The 21,796-nt window shown below is 39.4% G+C and overlaps 1 protein-coding gene across 1 annotated transcript; it reads left to right on the top strand.

The window, feature by feature from the left end:
- The first annotated feature begins 16,308 nt into the window (after nucleotides 1-16,308).
- LOC110877593 (serine/threonine-protein kinase BSK2) lies at nucleotides 16,309-20,946 on the top strand. The gene is made up of 10 exons (XM_022125753.2): nucleotides 16,309-16,629; nucleotides 16,813-17,051; nucleotides 17,754-17,889; nucleotides 17,969-18,102; nucleotides 18,232-18,337; nucleotides 18,487-18,572; nucleotides 18,661-18,849; nucleotides 19,137-19,298; nucleotides 20,037-20,150; nucleotides 20,543-20,946. The coding sequence occupies exons 1-10, from the start codon at nucleotides 16,557-16,559 to the stop codon at nucleotides 20,795-20,797; spliced, it is 1,494 nt and encodes a 497-aa protein (XP_021981445.1). The 5' UTR covers nucleotides 16,309-16,556; the 3' UTR covers nucleotides 20,798-20,946.
- The last annotated feature ends 850 nt before the right edge of the window (nucleotides 20,947-21,796 follow it).

Below are 21,796 nucleotides of genomic sequence, written 5' to 3'. Positions count from 1 at the left end.
ATTATAACGGGTCAAATGATTTGAAAAAAGATCATCCAACCAGCTTGCATGATGCCTCTAATGCAAATATATATTATAACAGCTCAACTGGGTTGAGCGGGTCACCAACCTGACTCAGCCCATCTTGATCTTTTACCCAGCCCACCAAAAATGATATGAAATGATCTAAGAAATCAACTTACCTCCATGAAAAGCGATGAATATGAGAGCCCGTTAAGTCCCCTAAACAACCACCAATATGTATAGCTCAATAAAATTACCTACAAAAAGCGTAATGCTAACTGATGTTAGCATCTTTATTGACCAAAAGCAAGAAAATTAAAACATAGCAATTGACCACTGTAAAGGATCACAGAGGGTCCGAGAATTCATGCTCATAACTTACATAAACATTCAAAAACCAAAATTCTTTAATCTTTGACTTTTTGATTCAAGTCACAAATAAATACAAAAATGTAAGAGTGTAAGTTATAGAAATCAGTGAATAGATATGCATAATCCGAAAGGATTGTAGCGGTGGATGATTAGCAACGAAACTATCATTAAAGAAGGTATCCGATAATATAACCCTATTCTGGAATATATATCAAGGAGCCACCTTGTAACACCTCGAAAATTTACGTCCAATAATGCATTGACACGTGTCATAGGCTTTGCATATGCGAAAACAAACTTTAGAGGGACTAAAGTTGACAAACGGTGAAAACTATGGAACGTAAGCGTCCAAAGTGTCAACAAGGGATAAATAGACTCCATAATAACCCTACATAATGTTTATAACCCTAAACGGATGGATCATGGATCATACGAAGCGGGAAATGCACGAAAGTGAGGAATTACAAACTATAGGGACTAAAAGTGTCAACATGTTGAATTTATACCTCTGAGTGAACTTTTGGCAGCCCCGAAGCTTTGTAATGCTAGAATATACTCACTAGAATATGTGGTAAAAATTTCATGAAGTTTCGTTATCGTATGAGAAAGTTATGGCCAAAACCGTACTTGAGGGGTTAAAAGCGTCAACGTCGAATTTCATGACTTTTCGGGTGAGCGCAAAGTTAACCGAGGACATTACCATGTTGGTAAATGTCCCAAGGTTCCTAAAAACCAAGTTTGAGGGTTTACGAGTCAAAATAAATAGCCAAAATCTCGTTTACGAAGACCAGGGACTGAACTGCAACTTTTAAACAAATGTTTGGTGGATCAGCAGACCCAGGCGGCCCGCCTGGGCAGACTGACGCGGGCCGCGACCCACGCCCAGCATCAGTTTGCGAACAATAGCCATTTTAGGTCCGATTCTTGAGTGTTTGACAGCTTTCAGCACCTCCCAATTGCACCAATCAGCCCTCATGCATGTATGGACACCTGTAGACTTCTTACAACATCTGAAACACCCTTAAATTCAGATCAATTCCTCATTTGGGGGCACTTGTGTTAGAAACAAGAACACTAGCAAACTTTCAAAATTGACAAGGCATCTCCAGGGGCATTCTGATCGACAAGGCTACTTCCAAGTCCTATCTAGGCTTCATTAGGACCTTTGTAAGCATTCATAACCCTCTCTAATTCGTTCTATCATAGATTATTAGCTAAAAGTCAATCCGTAGTAAATATAGTTTGACTTTTCGATTAAACGAATTTGGCTCAGTCATTTCTCAAATTGAAAGTACCTATAAGTTGGTATTTATGTGGGAAACAAACCCTCAAAAGGGTATTCTCTGATTCCCACTCTAAGCATGCTATTTGTCGAGTCAAAGTTGTTCTTAAAAAGTCAACAGGAAGTGTTTTTGCAAATTATAACATAAATGGCAATGTAGATGACATGCAATCAGTTTGATCATCAAAAATAACTTTATAATGAATATAAGAATGTGTTTTATCATAATCAACTCGACAATCTTTAGTATAAACTCGGATCGGAACCGAAAGTCTTATAAAACGACTTTTTCGTTGACTCTCGATTCGGATCCATGCATGCATGTTTGAGATCTGTATTAGAGTTTATTTTTGACCATTTTTATTTAAGTTTAACTCTCTGGAATTTTTACAACTTGAGTCTATGCTTAACCGATTCATATGCATGTTTCCGATTTATGCTTAAAGTTGACTATTTTGCCCTTTTTGTTATAAAATGTGATTTTTGGAAAAGTGAAAGAGTAGAAATCTTTATTACTGATTTATAAACTTGCACCGAAAATTTGAGATCAGTTGGAGGTCCAGATTTTGAGTTATGGCCGATATCGTAAAACTATAGCTTTATGTTAAATAAACGGCGCATTTAGCGTATAACCTATTTAAGGCCACTTTTTGATATAAAACTTTTTACCCACTGATGTTATATAATATTTTGGGATTTTTGAAGATTTTTATTTAATTTTTGGCTGATCGTATCATAGGTCGCTAAGTTTGATTCGGTTAATACCGGTTTTGACCGTTTAAGCCATAAAATGAGTTTTATAAATCCTTTTGACCCCAAACCTTTTTCTACTGATTTTATTTGTTAAATAAATTATTTTGAGCATTCTGGAAATATAAAAATCTCGGCTTTCTTTTGAAAACCCGGAAACGGCTCTAAATCGCATTTCTAAGCGTTTTTAACGCATAGTATGCGTTATACCCATATTTAACATATAAGGATTATACCTACTGATGTATTTAGCATATTTTTATAAAATAACAGTAAGTATAAGTTTTTGAACTCAGGTTTCCAGTTTTGACATTTTTAGCCCTTGTGAAATTACCAAAATACCCCTAAGGTGCATAGTTTGATTTTAAATGATAAGTTTTGTACATGGGTCATACCCTACTGTTATAATATGTCAAATTAAGTATATTTACTGTATAAATCAGACCTGCAACTCAGATTTCCAATTTAACTCTTTTATAATCTTTTAAATGACCAAAATGCCCTTATAAGGCATAAATTGAGTTTAAATTCATTCGGGGCATAATAGAACACAACTTGCTGATATTATAACATATTTAAAGCATATTATCTCAGGGAACTTGCATATGACTCTTTTGGCTACCCGCAACGCTCTTTTAGCGCTCGGTTCGGTTTATGTAACTAGTTTGCATAAATTGACCGAAACGGGTCAAACGTTATCATTTTTGTCTCAAAATCCAGAATGTATTTAGTATACCCATATTATACAAGTATTCAAACTTGTCGGGTCTAAATCACATTCTATCCGGTCTTCGCTTAATCGTGCGCTTGAACCGTATCGTCCTTAAACTAACCGGTCTAAGCTTAGGCTTAAATAAAAGACCCGTTAGGAATCTAATAGGTTATTATAAACCTTTGTTCCAGAATAGGAGGCCCAGTAAAAGCTACCCTCACTTGCCAATTGTGATTCATACTTACTCAGGTAAATACTTTTAACTTATTTTCCCTATACGGGCTTGGGGTACGGTATATAGAATACCGCTTGATCGAGCGTACAAAATCTTGCACCCTTGGGTGTTCAATTGAATAATTTTGATCGGCTCGTTTAAACAGTCTTGTTTTACTTAAAGCCTTTGGGGGGTTAATGACCATGTCCCGGATATCCTTGGCATTATCTTACGAGATGGCCACGACCAGAGCACGGGGTGTAGGCGTACACCCGTCAGTGTATAACTCTATATTGTGGTGTGTCTATTAATCTTTAACCCGGACAAGATCCCGGGCTACTGAACGCACGAGTAACATGTAATTCGTTCACAAGATTATACTGCATAATTATCCCAAGTTATAAAAATATTTTTATGCCATGAGCATTTAAATCAATTTTCAATCATTTTCAAAATGAGTCAGTTAATTTGTATTTACCAGTGTAAACTGACGTATTTTCCCAAAAGGTTAAGTGCAGGTACTACACGTACTAGGCTGACTGTTTCCTAGAGCGTCCACAATAGTCTCGCAAGCTCGGACGACAATAAAACTGTTGAACAATTATCTTATTTTATTTGATCCGCCTGTGGATCCGTTTCAACTACTCGTGATATTTAGTATTACATTTTGTTTAAAGTTGAAATGAATCTATTTCTGCTTCCGCTGTGCATTATTATGTTGTGTTGTTTGTCTATGATGATGCCAACTACGTCACCATACCCCACACCGGGCCCACCGGTGACACGTGGAAATTGGGGGTGTGACAGGTTGGTATCAGAGCCAACTCTGAGTGAATTAAACACTAGTCTTTTGTGTTTAATCTCAGTTACACAATTGCACATTCCTCGATTTTCGAGTCTAGACAAAGAACTTAGGAAATGTTCAAATTCCTTTTACTATTTTTTTTCTAACTTTGTCTTATATATCTTGTCGTGCCACTTGTTTGATTTTTGACAGGTTCAAGATGCCGCCACGTGTACGAGGAAGGGGACGAGGAGCATTCGCCACCTCTCATGACCATGAAGCAGGGCCTTCGCATAGGCGAACCCCATCAGCATCCCATAACACTGATGCCCGAGATCTTTGGAGATCGTTCGCTGAACCAGCCAGGCACTCAGCATCACTGAGTACCACACCTTCCCTACCACACTCTTTTGGGCCTCATTCTGAAAATAAGCCCCACAACTCCCACCAATCCTACATTCCTCTTCACCAGTCACCTTTTGATTAACCAGCACCTGTCTATCAGGGCCTGTACAACCCTGATGCTTATTTGGAAGAACCAGTGGGTCATAACCCACTTGGACCAGAAGACCACTTCTCGGGTGGCAATGAGATGGAGGTCGATGAGGATACCGATCCTTCCATGCCACCGTCCGGCACACCTAACCACCCCATTGAGATATCTGATGGGTCACCATTCAGGGGATCACCTTACAATGGTCCCGATAGTTTCGAGGAGAGATTCAAGCAGCACGACTGGGTTTATACCCCTAGCTACCATAACTCTCCCATGCACCAGTCCTACCACAGCTCTCCCATGCACTCCCAGCATCACTCCCAGCAGCAGCTTCAGCAGCAGCCTCAGCAGCAGGATCCTTCTGAGGGATTCTGGCGCGACGTGGTCACTCCGCCGCCGCCGCCACCTCCGGTTTTGCCTCCTCCGCCTCAGAGGCGAAGGGGAAGGAACGCCCGGATGTCCACACGTGGAGGGATACGCATCGACACCCCTTCGCATTCTGGTAGCAGCCGATATTCGCCTCTTCACGAGGAGCCAGAGATGGGAGAATCTTCGCATCCCGTCTCAGAAGTTACTTCTGCGCCTATTGCGCCACTGCCACCGCAGAACTTTGGAGAGCCAATCCCTGTGTATGCTAGCGCAGCACAGTTCAACCCTTTCGAGCCGACTTTTCCCCCAGGTTATGACTATACAGGGGATCCTTACTGGATAGCTTCGGGCTACAACCCTCTCAATCAGGAGGGTGCTTTTGGAGGTCCCTGGGCTACGGGACAATCAGCTTTTGGATACCCACCGCATGGATACCAGCAGCCGCAGCCTCCTCAACCACCGCAGTATCAGCCACCGCCGCCGGCGCCGATGATGTCGCCACCGCAAGTCCAAGAAATCCTGCAAGGGATAAACGACGTGCGACGTGAGTTGCGACAGGAAATGCGGGAAGATCGCCGACACAACCGCGGAATGTTTAAGAAGATGGTTGACTTGATCAAGGGTAAAGGTAAGAAGGATTATTAAATCCTTTGTTTGTTAGCTTATGTACCCATGTCCCTGCGAGGACATTTATTCCTGTATTCTACCCCTGCGTGGGTATATCTCTTTCCTGTTCTACCCCTGCGTGGGTATGTTTGTTTCTGTTTAACCCCTGCGTGGGTTTGTTTGTTTGTTTGTTCGTTTGTTTGTTCGGTTGTTTGTTTGTTTGTTATTTGGTTTAGCCCCTGCGTGGGCATGTTATTTGAGTAAAAGTCCCGTTTAGGGCAAAGTTGTACTAGTCTACTTTTATTTAAAAATGGTTACTTTAAGTTTTCAGTTTATCTATATGCATGAACATAATATACAAATAAATGAAAAATATCAATTATTATTTTGATTTACCATTTTAATAAGAATCTTAAAAAGGTAAAACCTAGCTTGAATGTCTTATTAAAAGGCCTGGCCAATATGGTAAAACCTGGTTAAAAGATTCAAATCTCTGCTAATATCTGTAAACATGTTAGCATTCTTGGCTAAGTGTGATCTGTAAAATCACACAAGCCACCCTTTTAATAAATTATCCAAAGATTATATTGTATACATGTCTGATTATGACTTGATGCCTACGGGTTATGACTAATGTCATATAAAACAGAAAGGCAGCCGTGGTTTATAGACTCCCTGCCAAGCAAAGGATTAATTGTTTTAATTATACAATTCTAATCCTATAAAGATTCTAAATTTAAAATTTAGAAATTTGTCCAAGTGACTAGGCCTATTGTGCCAATATATATATTTCATTCTATGATAAAGATGCTAATAAAAGTGCTGAATGAAATTAAATAAATTAACTATTATGGCTATTATTACCATGGTTAATAAATCATCAAGAACGATAATACTGTTGGGTTTCTAAATAGACCTTGTCCTTACTTTATTGTAGCTCTTAAAGCTACATGGCAAAATCGGAAGAAACAAACAGTCGTTCTGAGGAACACCCTGATAACACCAAGATTCATGTAACTGGTGCGGAACTACAAGCACTGGTAGAAAATGCTGTGGCCAAGGCCATTGATAGGCAATTCAGGGAATCAAGCGGGACTCGAAGTAGGACCCGAACCGTACCACGTTCCAAATCCAAGAATCATTCAGAGGCTCATAGCAAACCGCCCTCTAAGAATGATGTATCAAAGAAAGATGAGCCGAAGAAGAATGATGAGGATAATCACTCCTCCAACCACAGCAGTATCCCGAAACAGGAGATCAAGCAGAAGCATGAAACGCACAGCAAGTCCTGTACGTATAAATATTTCGTCTCATGCAAACCCAGAGATTTTACTGGGGAGAAAGGAGCGGTCGACTGTATGACCTGGTTAGATGAGATGGATACGGTTGTAGATATCAGCGGGTGTGCTGATCGGGACGTAGTGAAGTACGTGTCCCAATCGTTCAAAGGGGATGCTCTAGCGTGGTGGAAATCTCTTTTACAAGCTGCCGGTAAGGCCACCCTTTATAGCATGTCATGGGATCAGTTTGTAGCCCTGATCAAAGAAAATTTCTGCCCACAACACGAAGTCGAAAGGATCGAATCAGATTTCGTATCCCTAGTGATGAAGAACCTCGACTGCCAGGCATATCTCACCACCTTCAACACTCTATCTCGATTAGTGCCATACCTGGTAACCCCAGAGCCAAGAAGGATCGCCCGTTTTATTGGGGGTTTGGCACCAGAGATCAAGGCGAGCGTTAAGGCATCGAGGCCTACGACGTTCAGATCAGTAGCTGATCTATCTCTCTCCCTCACTCAGGATGTGGTCAGATTGAGAGCTCTTAAGAACTCGGAGGAAAACAAGAGGAAACGTGAGGATGACACCTCACGAAAATCGGAGAAAAGACACCGAGGGAACAACGACCACAGGAAAGGGTCGGGATTCAAGAAGGGAGATCATCAGTCAAGTGAGAAACCCAGGTGCAAGGTTTGTAGGAAGCATCATTTTGGGAGATGCAGGCAGGAGTCTAGATCTCAATCTCAGCAGAAATTATGTGGAATTTGTAAGTCCCCGGATCATAAAGCCTTGGATTGCAAGAAGCTAAAGGATGCAACTTGTTATGGTTGCAATGAGAAAGGACACATCCGACCTAATTGCCCAAAGAATGCTAAGAAAGCCGATGAGGGAAAGAAGACCAATGCAAGAGTCTTCAAAATGGACGCTAAGGAAGCAGTTCAGGATGACAACGTCATTACAGGTACTTTTCTTGTAAATGATGTTTTTGCTAGAGTTCTATTTGATTCAGGAGCAGATAAGTCATTTGTAGATGATAAGTTCTGTAAGTTGTTAAACCTACCTGTTAAAACCTTAAGAGTGAAGTATGAGGTGGAATTAGCCGATAGAACCATAGAAACCGCCTCGACTATCCTAGATGGGTGTGTTATATCCATTAGGAATCATTCTTTCCCATTATCCTTACTTCCCTTTAAGCTAGCTGGATTCGATATAGTGTTAGGCATGGATTGGTTATCGCATAACCAAGCCCAGATTGTGTGCAACAGAAAGCAAGTGATAGTTAAGACTCCGTCTGGTGAGTCACTCACTATCCAGGGAGATACCCAGCATGGATTGCCGGAGCAAATGTCCATGCTCAAGGCATCCAGATACCTGCAGAAGGGATGTGTCATTTATATGGCACAAGTTACTATTGATGAGCCAAAGCCAAGGATTGAAGATATCCCTGTCATCTCAGAATACCCTGAAGTATTTCCTGAAGAACTCCCCGGTTTGCCACCGGATAGGCAAGTGGAGTTTCGAATAGACATCATTCCAGGTGCAGCGCCAGTAGCAAGAGCACCATATAGGTTGGCACCAACGGAGATGAAGGAGTTGAGGACGCAATTGGATGATCTGTTAGCTAAGGGTTTTATTAGACCTAGCTCGTCTCCTTGGGGAGCGCCAATCTTGTTCGTTAAAAAGAAGGATGGATCGATGCGTCTGTGCATCGATTACCGTGAGCTTAACAGGGTCACTATTAAGAATAGATATCCGTTACCCAGGATCGACGACCTATTCGATCAGTTGCAAGGAGCAAGCTACTTCTCAAAGATCGACTTGAGGTCAGGCTATCACCAGTTGAAGGTCAAGGATGAAGATGTACACAAGACAGCGTTTAGGACGCGTTATGGACATTACGAGTTCCTAGTGATGCCTTTTGGGCTCACTAACGCACCAGCCGCATTCATGGATCTCATGAATCGCGTCTGCAAGCCTTATCTAGATAAATTCGTCATCGTCTTTATTGACGACATCCTTATCTACTCGAAGAACCAGGCTGACCATGAGAAACACCTTCGTTGTATTCTCAAACTCCTACACCGTGAGAAACTTTATGCCAAATTTTCGAAGTGTGAATTTTGGCTTCGAAAAGTCCAATTCCTTGGACATGTGGTAAGCGAGCGCGGTATCCAAGTAGATCCCGCTAAGGTAGAAGCAGTCATGAATTGGCAGGAGCCGAAGACTCCTACCGAGATTCGCAGTTTCCTTGGATTGGCAGGATACTATAGGCGATTCATCGAGAACTTTTCGAGGATTGCTGCGCCCCTAACTTCGTTGACTCGTAAGAAGATTAAGTTTGATTGGGGCCCTAAGCAGCAGGAATCCTTTGACATTTTGAAGAAGAAGTTGAGCAATGCCCCAGTGTTAACATTGCCTGATGGTATAGAGGAATTTGTGGTGTATTGCGATGCATCGCACACTGGTATGGGTTGTGTACTCATGCAGAGAGGCAAGGTCATTGCCTACGCTTCTCGACAACTAAAGGTGCACGAGAAGAACTACACCACCCACGATTTGGAATTGGGTGCAGTTGTATTTGCATTAAAACTGTAGAGACACTACTTGTATGGAACCAAGTGTATAATTTATTCGGATCACAAGAGTCTTCAACATTTGTTCGATCAGAAGGAATTGAACATGCGACAAAGGCGATGGATGGAAACTTTAAATGATTACGACTGTGAGATAAGATACCATCCAGGCAAAGCAAATGTGGTTGCCGACGCCTTAAGCAGAAAAGAAAGGGTGAAACCGATCAGAATCAATGCCAAGCGCATTGAAATAAGGAATAATTTGAACGAAAGGGTGTTAGCTGCACAGAAGGAAGCTGTGTTGGAAGCTAACTATCCTGAAGAGAAGTTAGGAGTAACTGAGGAGCAGTTATCCTACGACAAAGATGGAATGCTAAGACTAAACGGACGAATATGGGTTCCAGTTTATGGAGGACTTCGGGATGTTATCCTCCGGGAAGCCCACAGCTCTAAATATTCCGTTCATCCTGGAGCTGATAAGATGTACCAGGATTTAAAGGCAAACTACTGGTGGATTGGTTTGAAGAAGTCTGTAGCTGAGCATGTAGCTAAATGTTTGACTTGTGCGCAAGTCAAAGCTGAGCATCAGAAGCCGTCAGGTTTGCTTCAACAACCTGAAATTCCCAAGTGGAAATGGGAAATGGTGACAATGGATTTCATCACCAAGTTACCAAAGACGAGAAAAGGAAATGATACTATATGGGTCATAGTAGATAGACTGAGGAAGTCAGCTCATTTTCTACGCATCAAGGAGACGTATAGCTCCGATATGTTAGCTCAGTTATACGTTGATAAGATTGTAGCGCTACATGGTATACCTGTATCTATTATCTCCGATAGAGATACTAGGTATACGTCACATTTTTGGAAGAGTTTCCAACAATCATTGGGCACTCGTTTGAATTTTAGTACGGCCTATCATCCTCAGACCGATGGTCAGAGTGAGCGTACTATTCAAACTTTGGAAGACATGCTTCGTGCATGTGCGATTGACTTGGGTGGTAGTTGGGATAAGAACCTACCACTAATTGAATTCTCCTACAACAATAGCTACCATTCCAGCATAAAAGCTGCGCCTTTTGAGGCCTTGTACGGTGGAAAGTGTAGATCGCCCATCTGTTGGGCAGAAGTTGGAGATGTCCAACTATCAGGACCAGAAATCGTCTTTGAGACGACGGACACGATCGTTCAGATTCGCGATCGTTTGAAAGCTGCCAGGGATAGGCAGAAGAGTTATGCGGATCCTAAGCGCAAAGATTTTCACTTCGATGTAGGTGATAAAGTGTTGCTTAAAGTATCGCCCTGGAAGGGGGTGATGCGATTTGGTAAGAAAGGCAAGCTAAGCCCGAGATATATAGGACCTTTCGAGATTATCGAACGTGTCGGGTCAGTTGCTTATAAGTTAAACTTGCCTGAAGAACTTAGCGCTATTCATAATGTGTTCCACATCTGTAATCTGAAAAAGTGTTTCGCTGACGAATCACTGGTCATACCGCATACAGACATACACATTGATGAAAGCTTGAAGTTTGTGGAAAAACCGTTGTCGATTGAGGATCGACAGGTTAAGAAGCTCTGGAGAAAGTACATACCTATTGTTAAGGTCAAGTGGGATGCCCGTAGAGGTCCCGAATACACGTGGGAAGTGGAATCCACGATGAAGGAAAAATACCCTCATTTGTTCCAGTAAATCTCGAGGTCGAGATTTCTTTTAAGGGGGTGAGGATGTAAAACCTCGAAAATTTACGTCCAATAATGCATTGACACGTGTCATAGGCTTTGCATATGCGAAAACAAACTTTAGAGGGACTAAAGTTGACAAACGGTGAAAACTAAGGAACGTAAGGGTCCAAAGTGTCAACAAGGGATAAATAGACTCCATAATAACCCTACATAATGTTTATAACCCTAAACGGATGGATCATGGATCATACGAAGCGGAAAATGCACGAAAGTGAGGAATTACAAACTATAGGGACTAAAAGTGTCAACATGTTGAATTTATACCTCTGAGTGAACTTTTGGCAGCCCTGAAGCTTTGTAATGCTAGAATATACTCACTAGAATATGTGGTAAAAATTTCATGAAGTTTCGTTATCGTATGAGAAAGTTATGGCCAAAACCGTACTTGAGGGGTTAAAAGCGTCAACGTCGAATTTCATGACTTTTCGGGTGAGCGCAAAGTTAACCGAGGACATTACCATGTTGGTAAATGTCCCAAGGTTCCTAAAAACCAAGTTTGAGGGTTTACGAGTCAAAATAAATAGCCAAAATCTTGTTTACGAAGACCAGGGACTGAACTGCAACTTTTAAACAAATGTTTGGTGGATCAGCAGACCCAGGCGGCCCGCCTGGGCAGACTGACGCGGGCCGCGACCCACGCCCAGCATCAGTTCGCGAACAGTAGCCATTTTAGGTCCGATTCTTGAGTGTTTGACAGCTTTCAGCACCTCCCAATTGCACCAATCAGCCCTCATGCATGTATGGACACCTGTAGACTTCTTACAACATCTGAAACACCCTTAAATTCAGATCAATTCCTCATTTGGGGGCACTTGTGTTAGAAACAAGAACACTAGCAAACTTTCAAAATTGACAAGGCATCTCCAGGGGCATTCTGATCGACAAGGCTACTTCCAAGTCCTATCTAGGCTTCATTAGGACCTTTGTAAGCATTCATAACCCTCTCTAATTCGTTCTATCATAGATTATTAGCTAAAAGTCAATCCGTAGTAAATATAGTTTGACTTTTCGATTAAACGAATTTGGCTCAGTCATTTCTCAAATTGAAAGTACCTATAAGTTGGTATTTATGTGGGAAACAAACCCTCAAAAGGGTATTCTCTGATTCCCACTCTAAGCATGCTATTTGTCGAGTCAAAGTTGTTCTTAAAAAGTCAACAGGAAGTGTTTTTGCAAATTATAACATAAATGGTAATGTAGATGACATGCAATCAGTTTGATCATCAAAAATAACTTTATAATGAATATAAGAATGTGTTTTATCATAATCAACTCGACAATCTTTAGTATAAACTCGGATCGGAACCGAAAGTCTTATAAAACGACTTTTTCGTTGACTCTCGATTCGGATCCATGCATGCATGTTTGAGATCTGTATTAGAGTTTATTTTTGACCATTTTTATTTAAGTTTAACTCTCTGGAATTTTTACAACTTGAGTCTATGCTTAACCGATTCATATGCATGTTTCCGATTTATGCTTAAAGTTGACTATTTTGCCCTTTTTGTTATAAAACGTGATTTTTGGAAAAGTGAAAGAGTAGAAATCTTTATTACTGATTTATAAACTTGCACCGAAAATTTGAGATCAGTTGGAGGTCCAGATTTTGAGTTATGGCCGATATCGTAAAACTATAGCTTTATGTTAAATAAACGGCACATTTAGCGTATAACCTATTTAAGGCCACTTTTTTATATAAAACTTTTTACCCACTGATGTTATATAATATTTTGGGATTTTTGAAGATTTTTATTTAATTTTTGGCTGATCGTATCATAGGTCGCTAAGTTTGATTTGGTTAATACCGGTTTTGACCGTTTAAGCCATAAAATGAGTTTTATAAATCCTTTTGACCCCAAACCTTTTTCTACTGATTTTATTTGTTAAATAAATTATTTTGAGCATTCTGGAAATATAAAAATCTCGGCTTTCTTTTGAAAACCCGGAAACGGCTCTAAATCGCATTTCTAAGCGTTTTTAACGCATAGTATGCGTTATACCCATATTTAACATATAAGGATTATACCTACTGATGTATTTAGCATATTTTTATAAAATAACAGTAAGTATAAGTTTTTGAACTCAGGTTTCCAGTTTTGACATTTTTAGCCCTTGTGAAATTACCAAAATACCCCTAAGGTGCATAGTTTGATTTTAAATGATAAGTTTTGTACATGGGTCATACCCTACTGTTATAATATGTCAAATTAAGTATATTTACTGTATAAATCAGACCTGCAACTCAGATTTCCAATTTAACTCTTTTATAATCTTTTAAATGACCAAAATGCCCTTATAAGGCATAAATTGAGTTTAAATTCATTCGGGACATAATAGAACACAACTTGCTGATATTATAACATATTTAAAGCATATTATCTCAGGGAACTTGCATATGACTCTTTTGGCTACCCGCAACGCTCTTTTAGCGCTCGGTTCGGTTTATGTAACTAGTTTGCATAAATTGACCGAAATGGGTCAAACGTTATCATTTTTGTCTCAAAATCCAGAATGTATTTAGTATACCCATATTATACAAGTATTCAAACTTGTCGGGTCTAAATCACATTCTATCCGGTCTTCGCTTAATCGTGCGCTTGAACCGTATCGTCCTTAAACTAACCGGTCTAAGCTTAGGCTTAAATAAAAGACCCGTTAGGAATCTAATAGGTTATTATAAACCTTTGTTCCAGAATAGGAGGCCCATTAAAAGCTACCCTCACTTGCCAATTGTGATTCATACTTACTCAGGTAAATACTTTTAACTTATTTTCCCTATACGGGCTTGGGGTACGGTATATAGAATACCGTATATAGAATACCGCTTGATCGAGCGTACAAAATCTTGCACCCTTGGGTGTTCAATTGAATAATTTTGATCGGCTCGTTTAAACAGTCTTGTTTTACTTAAAGCCTTTGGGGGGTTAATGACCATGTCCCGGATATCCTTGGCATTATCTTACGAGATGGCCACGACCAGAGCACGGGGTGTAGGCGTACACCCGTCAGTGTATAACTCTATATTGTGGTGTGTCTATTAATCTTTAACCCGGACAAGATCCCGGGCTACTGAACGCACGAGTAACATGTAATTCGTTCACAAGATTATACTGCATAATTATCCCAAGTTATAAAAATATTTTTATGCCATGAGCATTTAAATCAATTTTCAATCATTTTCAAAATGAGTCAGTTAATTTGTATTTACCAGTGTAAACTGACGTATTTTCCCAAAAGGTTAAGTGCAGGTACTACACGTACTAGGCTGGCTGTTTCCTAGAGCGTCCACAATAGTCTCGCAAGCTCGGACGACAATAAAACTGTTGAACAATTATCTTATTTTATTTGATCCGCCTGTGGATCCGTTTCAACTACTCGTGATATTTAATATTACATTTTGTTTAAAGCTGAAATGAATCTATTTCTGCTTCCGCTGTGCATTATTATGTTGTGTTGTTTGTCTATGATGATGCCAACTACGTCACCATACCCCACACCGGGCCCACCGGTGACACGTGGAAATTGGGGGTGTGACACACCTTCAAGTCCGGTTTCAAATCAAATCAACCAAATCCGGATTAGGGTTACAGTTCATTTTAGTCCATCAAATCCAACATGTAAATAAACGCGATAAATCAAAACCGGATTCAAAGAGAAACGTTTAGTTTTAAACCCTAATCTGGGACTATAGATCTATGAATGAAACATGAACTTTAAAAACTTACCAGTATGATTAATCAAATCCGGATTCAAATCGAAAGGATTGTAGCGGTGGATGATTAGCAACGAAAGAGAATCTGCTCGAAGAAGATGGCGAAATTTAAAGATTGGGTGTTCTGAAATTCGCGTGTTGTAATAAGGAGAATAAGGAGAAAGAGGGGAAAACAAATTGCCGCCCATGTACCAATTCTCTGCTCAAAGAGACATGCCACATCAATAAATGATTGCTTAAGAAAAGGACATGTGGCATTAAGTGTATTTTTTTAGTATAATAGGTAGATATTTAGGTAAGCATGGAAATCTGAGATATTTGTTTGACCTGAACTCACCACCCGAGCCACAACTCGTCACAAGCATCTCATCTCCCAACAAAACCAGAAAGGCAGTGCATAAACGAGATACTTAATTCTAAAACAAATGCGGTCAATCTGGAACAGTTTAAGCCGGTTACGGAACAATCAGATGATGAAATTTGGCAACTGGAGGTGAATGAAGACTCTGAAGAGGAGGAATCCATTGTCGATTTGAGTCTACAGAATACACCATACCATTGTCGATTTGAGGGGTTGGTGAGGGTTATAAATAGGGGAATAGAAAGGGTTGAGAGGGAAAAAGACCATTGTACCCTCATGTGCATTGCACATGACAAGAATTAACTGAAATTTCTGATCAGGTTTGGCCTAAAGGACAAAAGGCGCAAGATTTTAAAAGGTTAAGGACACCGCCTGTAAACTTTTGGCCAAAATGACAACGCCTTCAATTTGATGTAAACATAAAAGACAAAACTTGTAATTTACTCTTTTTTTTTAATAAAATGGCATGTATTTAATTAATTTACATAATTAGTCACTGAAAGATAAAATGACAAAGATGCCATCATGTGCAAGTCACATGACATTATTTAACTTAAAAGTCTGACTGAGTTAGGGCTGAAGGACATAACGTGTAGGATTTTGAAACGTTAAGGACAAAACTCGTCAAATTTAAAGACAAGGGACACCGCCTGCAATTTGGTACAAACATAAAGGACAAAACTTGTAATTTACTCTAAAATAATAATAACGTCAACAACCGGTTCCAAATTTCAAATCATAAACCGTCAAACAATGAATACCGAACCAAAAACCAAACCGTACATATTTTAAATCAGTCAAACCAGCTAACTTTCTTAGATATTTACGGTTAACGGTTTATAAACAAAAGTTGAAGGGATGATTTATAACAATTTCTTAAGTCCATAGTCATTAGTTTAAAAATAATTTCACATCCACGAGTGAGCATATCCTATTACCACCCTTCACGTGAACAAATCACGTTCACCTTTAACACAATAACTTTAACACGTTCCAACACTCAACCGAATAAAAAGACGAAAAACATGTCAATATCACATTTTACCACACACACTGTATCCATAGTGTGAGTCAACCAAAAGTTGACCCTGTGCTCATCACGTGCTCACATCATCAACTTATCATGTGACTCCCTTCTTCTTCTTCCCCAAATCACTCCCTCTCTCTCTCCACCTGCAACTTTCTCTCTCTCTCACACACACCATTTCTAGGGTTTCCATTCACCTCTCATCACTCATCACTTATCACACCTCACACTGTGTGTTTCCTGCAAATTTATGTGAAAAAAATTCATCAACAATGGGCTGTTTTCAGTCCAAAACCGCCAATGTTCAATCTCCAGATCAAGTTCCTGAATCGAAACCAGATCCAGGTACATATGCATCCGTTTCGTTATTAAAACTTATCGAATTCAACTAAAGTTAATGATAGTTAACGATTCTAGTATTATTTCATTTCCTGTGCTTGTAACGAGTGATCTAGGGTTTCAAATTTACCGATTAGTGTAGTTTGTTGTGTTTTGATTGATTTGTTGTTGTGAATTGATGGAAAATAGATGGAGAACAAGGATCGGATCAGCAGGATCAGGATCAGGATCAAGCAGTACCTGCATTTAAGGAGTTTAAGCTCACGGAGCTTCGAGCGGCTACGAATGGGTTCAGTAGTGAGCTTATTGTTTCGGAGAGTGGAGAGAAGGCTCCGAATGTTGTTTATAGAGGGAAGCTTAAGAGTAACAGAGTCGTTGCGGTTAAGCGGTTTTCGAAGACATCGTGGCCTGATCCTCAACAGTTTGTGGTATGAATTATGAATGATTAATATACATACACACACATACCTGCATTTGTGAATTTTTGGTGTTAGTGTACATGTTAGGGTGGAGTAGATGGAATAGTTGTTGATGTGCGATAAGTGCTTGTACGGTACATGTTGTTATGGATTTAGTAAGCAAAAGCTGTTTTAGGAAAGTGATGTGATGATTTTGTTTCTGATTGAGTGAAAAAAGTGGTGTGGATCTAGTTAGATTGACTTGGAAAGTTGCTACTTTAAGGAAAAGGAATTTGTTAACTTTTGGTAGGAATGTAGGATCAATCTTTTATAACTAAAGTTATTATAGTTAAGCAACATGAAAACTTTATTTGCTTAAGTTTGCAATTTGCTTTTACTTTGAGATATCTTTTTTGCTTCCTTCCTTTCCTTTTGTGATTGTGACTCGTGGGACCCAACCAATATCCTACTAACTATGGGTTAGGTAGTACGCAACTTGAACCGGAAATGTGGCCTTCAAGGGGTTTAAAGACCGAAAACCAATGGTAGTTGGATTCGAACCTGAGACCTCTGCTACCTACTAACCCATGGGTTAGGTAGTACACAACTTGCACAAGGTTATTTTGAGATATCTTGAGCTTATGAAAGATTATTAGTTGCATGTTTTGATTTCATGATCTATATGACTATATTAGTGTACTATGTGATTGATTCTTATGTTAATTTTTATAGGCAGAAGCTGCTGGTGTTGGCAAAGTTCGGCATAATAGATTAGTGAATCTGATTGGCTGTTGTGCAGAGGGGGATGAGCGTCTTTTAGTGGCGGAATATATGCCCAATGATACACTCTCAAAGCATCTATTTCACTGTATGAATTACAAGTCATGCTTGTCTTGTTTATATTTATAGTTGTGCATATTTTACGAAGTTGATGACTGTTGGTATAGGGGATAAACAACCTTTGCCATGGGAAATGCGTGTTAGAGTTGCATACCATATCGCACAAGCTCTCGAGCATTGCAATGCTGAAAATTTGAAAATCTACCATGATCTTAATGCCTACAGGGTTCTCTTCGATGAGGTATGTGTTCAATAACAACTCTGTATCTATATTGGATATTAATAATTAAATATTCATATTATGTTTATTTATGATATTGTTTTCTCATTCATGAAGTATCAGCTTGTTCCCTTATAATTTGTGCATCAGGATGGTGACCCCCGCTTATCTAGTTTCGGTTTGATGAAGAATAGTCGAGACGGGAAGAGTTATAGCACTAATCTTGCTTACACGCCTCCCGAGTTTCTACGCACAGGTATAGAGGTTTGAAATATGCTTTAGTTTCCTGTATTTTACTTTTCTTGTTTCAGTAAAAATTTAAATCTCAAATAACTTCCAACCTATTTCTTTCTGTTAACTAAATTTATTTTGAGTTCACATTCTAAACATATCGGCGTATTGCAGGTCGGGTCATTCCAGAGAGTGTGGTTTACAGCTATGGAACTGTGTTGCTGGACCTTTTGAGCGGAAAACACATTCCTCCAAGCCATGTAATATACATTCATTATATTTTCCTACTATATAACTTTACATATTTTTCTTATGATGCCTTTTTTTGTTGTCTATATTTCTTTTCAGGCATTGGATTTGATACGGGGAAAAAACGTATTGCTGCTAATGGATTCATCTTTGGAAGGACAATATGCTGACGATGATGCAACCGTGATGGTGGAACTTGCTTCAAAGTGTCTTCAATATGAGGGTAGAGATCGTCCTGATGTCAAATTTCTTCTGACAGCAGTGGCTCCTCTTCAAAAGCAGAAAGAGGTCTCCTTTACAATAATCACTTATTTTTAAGTACTTTCGTGTGTTTAATCTCTCAATCGGGCCAAAAAGGAAAAAAAATACTAAAATAGGGGAACATGTCAAAAGGGTCAAACCGGCTGTTGTTATCACTTACTGCACAAAAAAATGACCCGTTTTAATCCGAACCTTTGTTATCACTTGCCGAACTCTTGTCAGGCATCTTGCCAGTTGCCACCTCTAAATACTCTACATGTATGTTGACAAATGAGCCTAACTGAAGTTGCTTGGGTGATCCTTTGGATCTGTAGGTTGCATCACATGTCTTAATGGGTCTCACAAAAACTCCGGTTGCGGCGGTTCCAACCTTACTTTCTCCTCTTGGAAAGGCTTGTGCACGAATGGATCTTACTGCTGTACATGACTTTTTGCTAAAAACAGGATATAGAGATGAAGAGGGTGCTGAAAATGAGGTGTGCATAATAACTCTTCTATTCATTTGAATATTATGCCCAAATTTTAGGTTTACATGGTTGCATGGTGAGCAAAACCTTGTCCAAACTTATGAAACTGAAACTGGACCACGACTGGTTATGTGTGGTCTGGTTCTGTCCAAAATTGTTGTTTTAATGAAACGTCGTCTTTTTATCAAGGAACTCAAGCTCAGCTCGTTTTGAGCTCTATATCCATAGCTCGAGCTCGGCTCATTTATTATTTGTTAATTATTTAATTATATTTTATATACATGTTTAATGATTTCTATATAAATTTTGTAATTATAATTTATACATTGTAACATAATATGTATTATTTTGCTATATTTATAATTTTATTATATACACACACGCCCGAGCACGAGCATAGTCAAAGCTCGGGTTCGGGTTTGTTTATTAAATGGGCTTGCTTTAGGCTCGGGTGGCTCATGAGCAGCTAGGCTCGTTTACACCCCTAAGCTCGATCACTTGTCCGATAGCCAAGTCCAGTTTGGGACCTACACTGAACTGGCACTTTGCAGTCTGGTTTGCGGTTCAAATATTTTCATTTTATCTGTGCTTGTTCAGTTTAGTTCAATCCAGTGCAGTCAGTTTTGAACCGTTGACATTCGTTAAATGATATGGCTTATCAGATGTCTATACTAGTATATTAATCTATTGAATGGATATTTTTTAATCATGACTGATTTATATGTTCGGACTATTTGCATTATGAAGCTATCATTTCAAGAATGGACCCAGCAAGTGCAAGATATGCTAAATACAAAGAAGTTTGGGGACATCGCGTTTAGGGACAAAGATTTTAATGGTGCAATCGAATACTATTCTAAGGTATTCTCATCATCACTCATCTTTTCATATATAGTGAACCTCCAATGCATAGATAAGCAGTAATCGAGGTCCTGGAGATAAAGAAGCCCGGGTTCACCGTGACAATATGACATTAAATTGCAATTTGGTACTTGTTGAATTGGTCGGGTTGGGTGAAAAGCTATTTCTCCAAAAGATTATAAAACTGTTTTATTTCAATTATCATCTACTTTTTGAAATAATATGGTCAGGTTGGGTGAAAGCCTGTTTTCGATGTAGCTATTATGTTTCCCTATTTTACCCTTGACCCGTTATAGATAATAACCGAATCAACCTTTTTAAATAAACGGGTCAAAATTTCTACCCATACCCAATACTTTATGTTTACCCAAACCGTTGTTTTCAAACTGCAGTTGGTTTCAATGATGTCGGTCCCTTCGGGTACTATCTTTGTGAGGCGGGCCCTATCCTACTTGATGATTGGACAACCCGAACATGCATTAAGGGATGCAATGCAAGCTCAGGTATGCTTGCCTGAGTGGCCAACTGCTTTTTACATGCAAGCTCTCGCTCTCTCAAAGCTTGGAATGGAAACCGATGCTCAAGACATGCTTAATGATGGGTCCTCCTTTGAGGCAAAGAGGCAAAACAGTTGGCGTAATATGTGATTAAGGATCGTGTGATGAGGTAATGACTGTTTAAATTACTATTTTGCCATTCTATTGTAGACTACAGTTTTTATATTACCGTTGTGTAAATCACTTATAAATTGCCGAAAATATGGCTTCAAGTTATGCCGTTTCTATACTTTTGCTTTTCTTACCTTTTGTTTGATGTTCTTAAAACTGTTTTGAAGTCGGTTACATGCATAAAAACTTTCTTTTTCTTTGGAACCATGAGAATCCGCATGCATAAAAGTTGCAGGCAAGAAACTTTGAACTTCGATTATATTTTAAAATTTGTGAGTTACAATGCGGAAATGAAAACGTATGACTTCCTTTATAACGACCCGTAACGTCTCCAAGCAAGAAAACATTTGTCGAGCAGCTCAACTGAAGAAGAAACCTATCACCGGAGTTGCATCCCAACTCCCAAGTCACCTTACAAGATTCATCACTTGTTGATTGAAACCAAAGTACCTTGTTTCGAATCATGAACACGCGCACCTATTCAGTAAATCTCGCCCTCAGATCTTTGTGACTAAACCGTCAGAATTTGCCGGTGCTTCATGCTACATTGGTGTTTGTAGGCCAATTCCTCCTCATTGCTCCCAAGTACTCTCATTTTCTTTTTATCAAAACTACCTAACACTTACCATAATCACATTTGGCACCACACCCAACTACCCCAATCACCTTTGCAACCTCATTTTTTTTAATCAATCAATTATGGCACCACATCCAACTACCCTAAGCACTTTTGCAACATTCATCGGTCATCTCCATACAACCCACCACTTTTACCGCTTTGGCTACATATCCCCTAGAACCATTCCCACCCATGGGGAACCCGATTAATACCCCTTGTTGTACCCTTATCTGCATTTTGTTGGGTTAAACCATTTTTGGGACACTTGTCATCATATTAGGCCATGTCTTATGGATAATTATTATTTTAGTTTAATCTCTTCTAATTAATTATGGATAATCCTCCTACTAAATATTATT

The sequence above is a fragment of the Helianthus annuus genome, chromosome 17 (genome assembly GCF_002127325.2).
Source record: "Helianthus annuus cultivar XRQ/B chromosome 17, HanXRQr2.0-SUNRISE, whole genome shotgun sequence".
NCBI classification, from domain to species: domain Eukaryota; kingdom Viridiplantae; phylum Streptophyta; class Magnoliopsida; order Asterales; family Asteraceae; genus Helianthus; species Helianthus annuus.
Note: the sequence above shows the minus strand (reverse complement) of the source record. Positions and strands in the feature narration are given on the sequence as shown.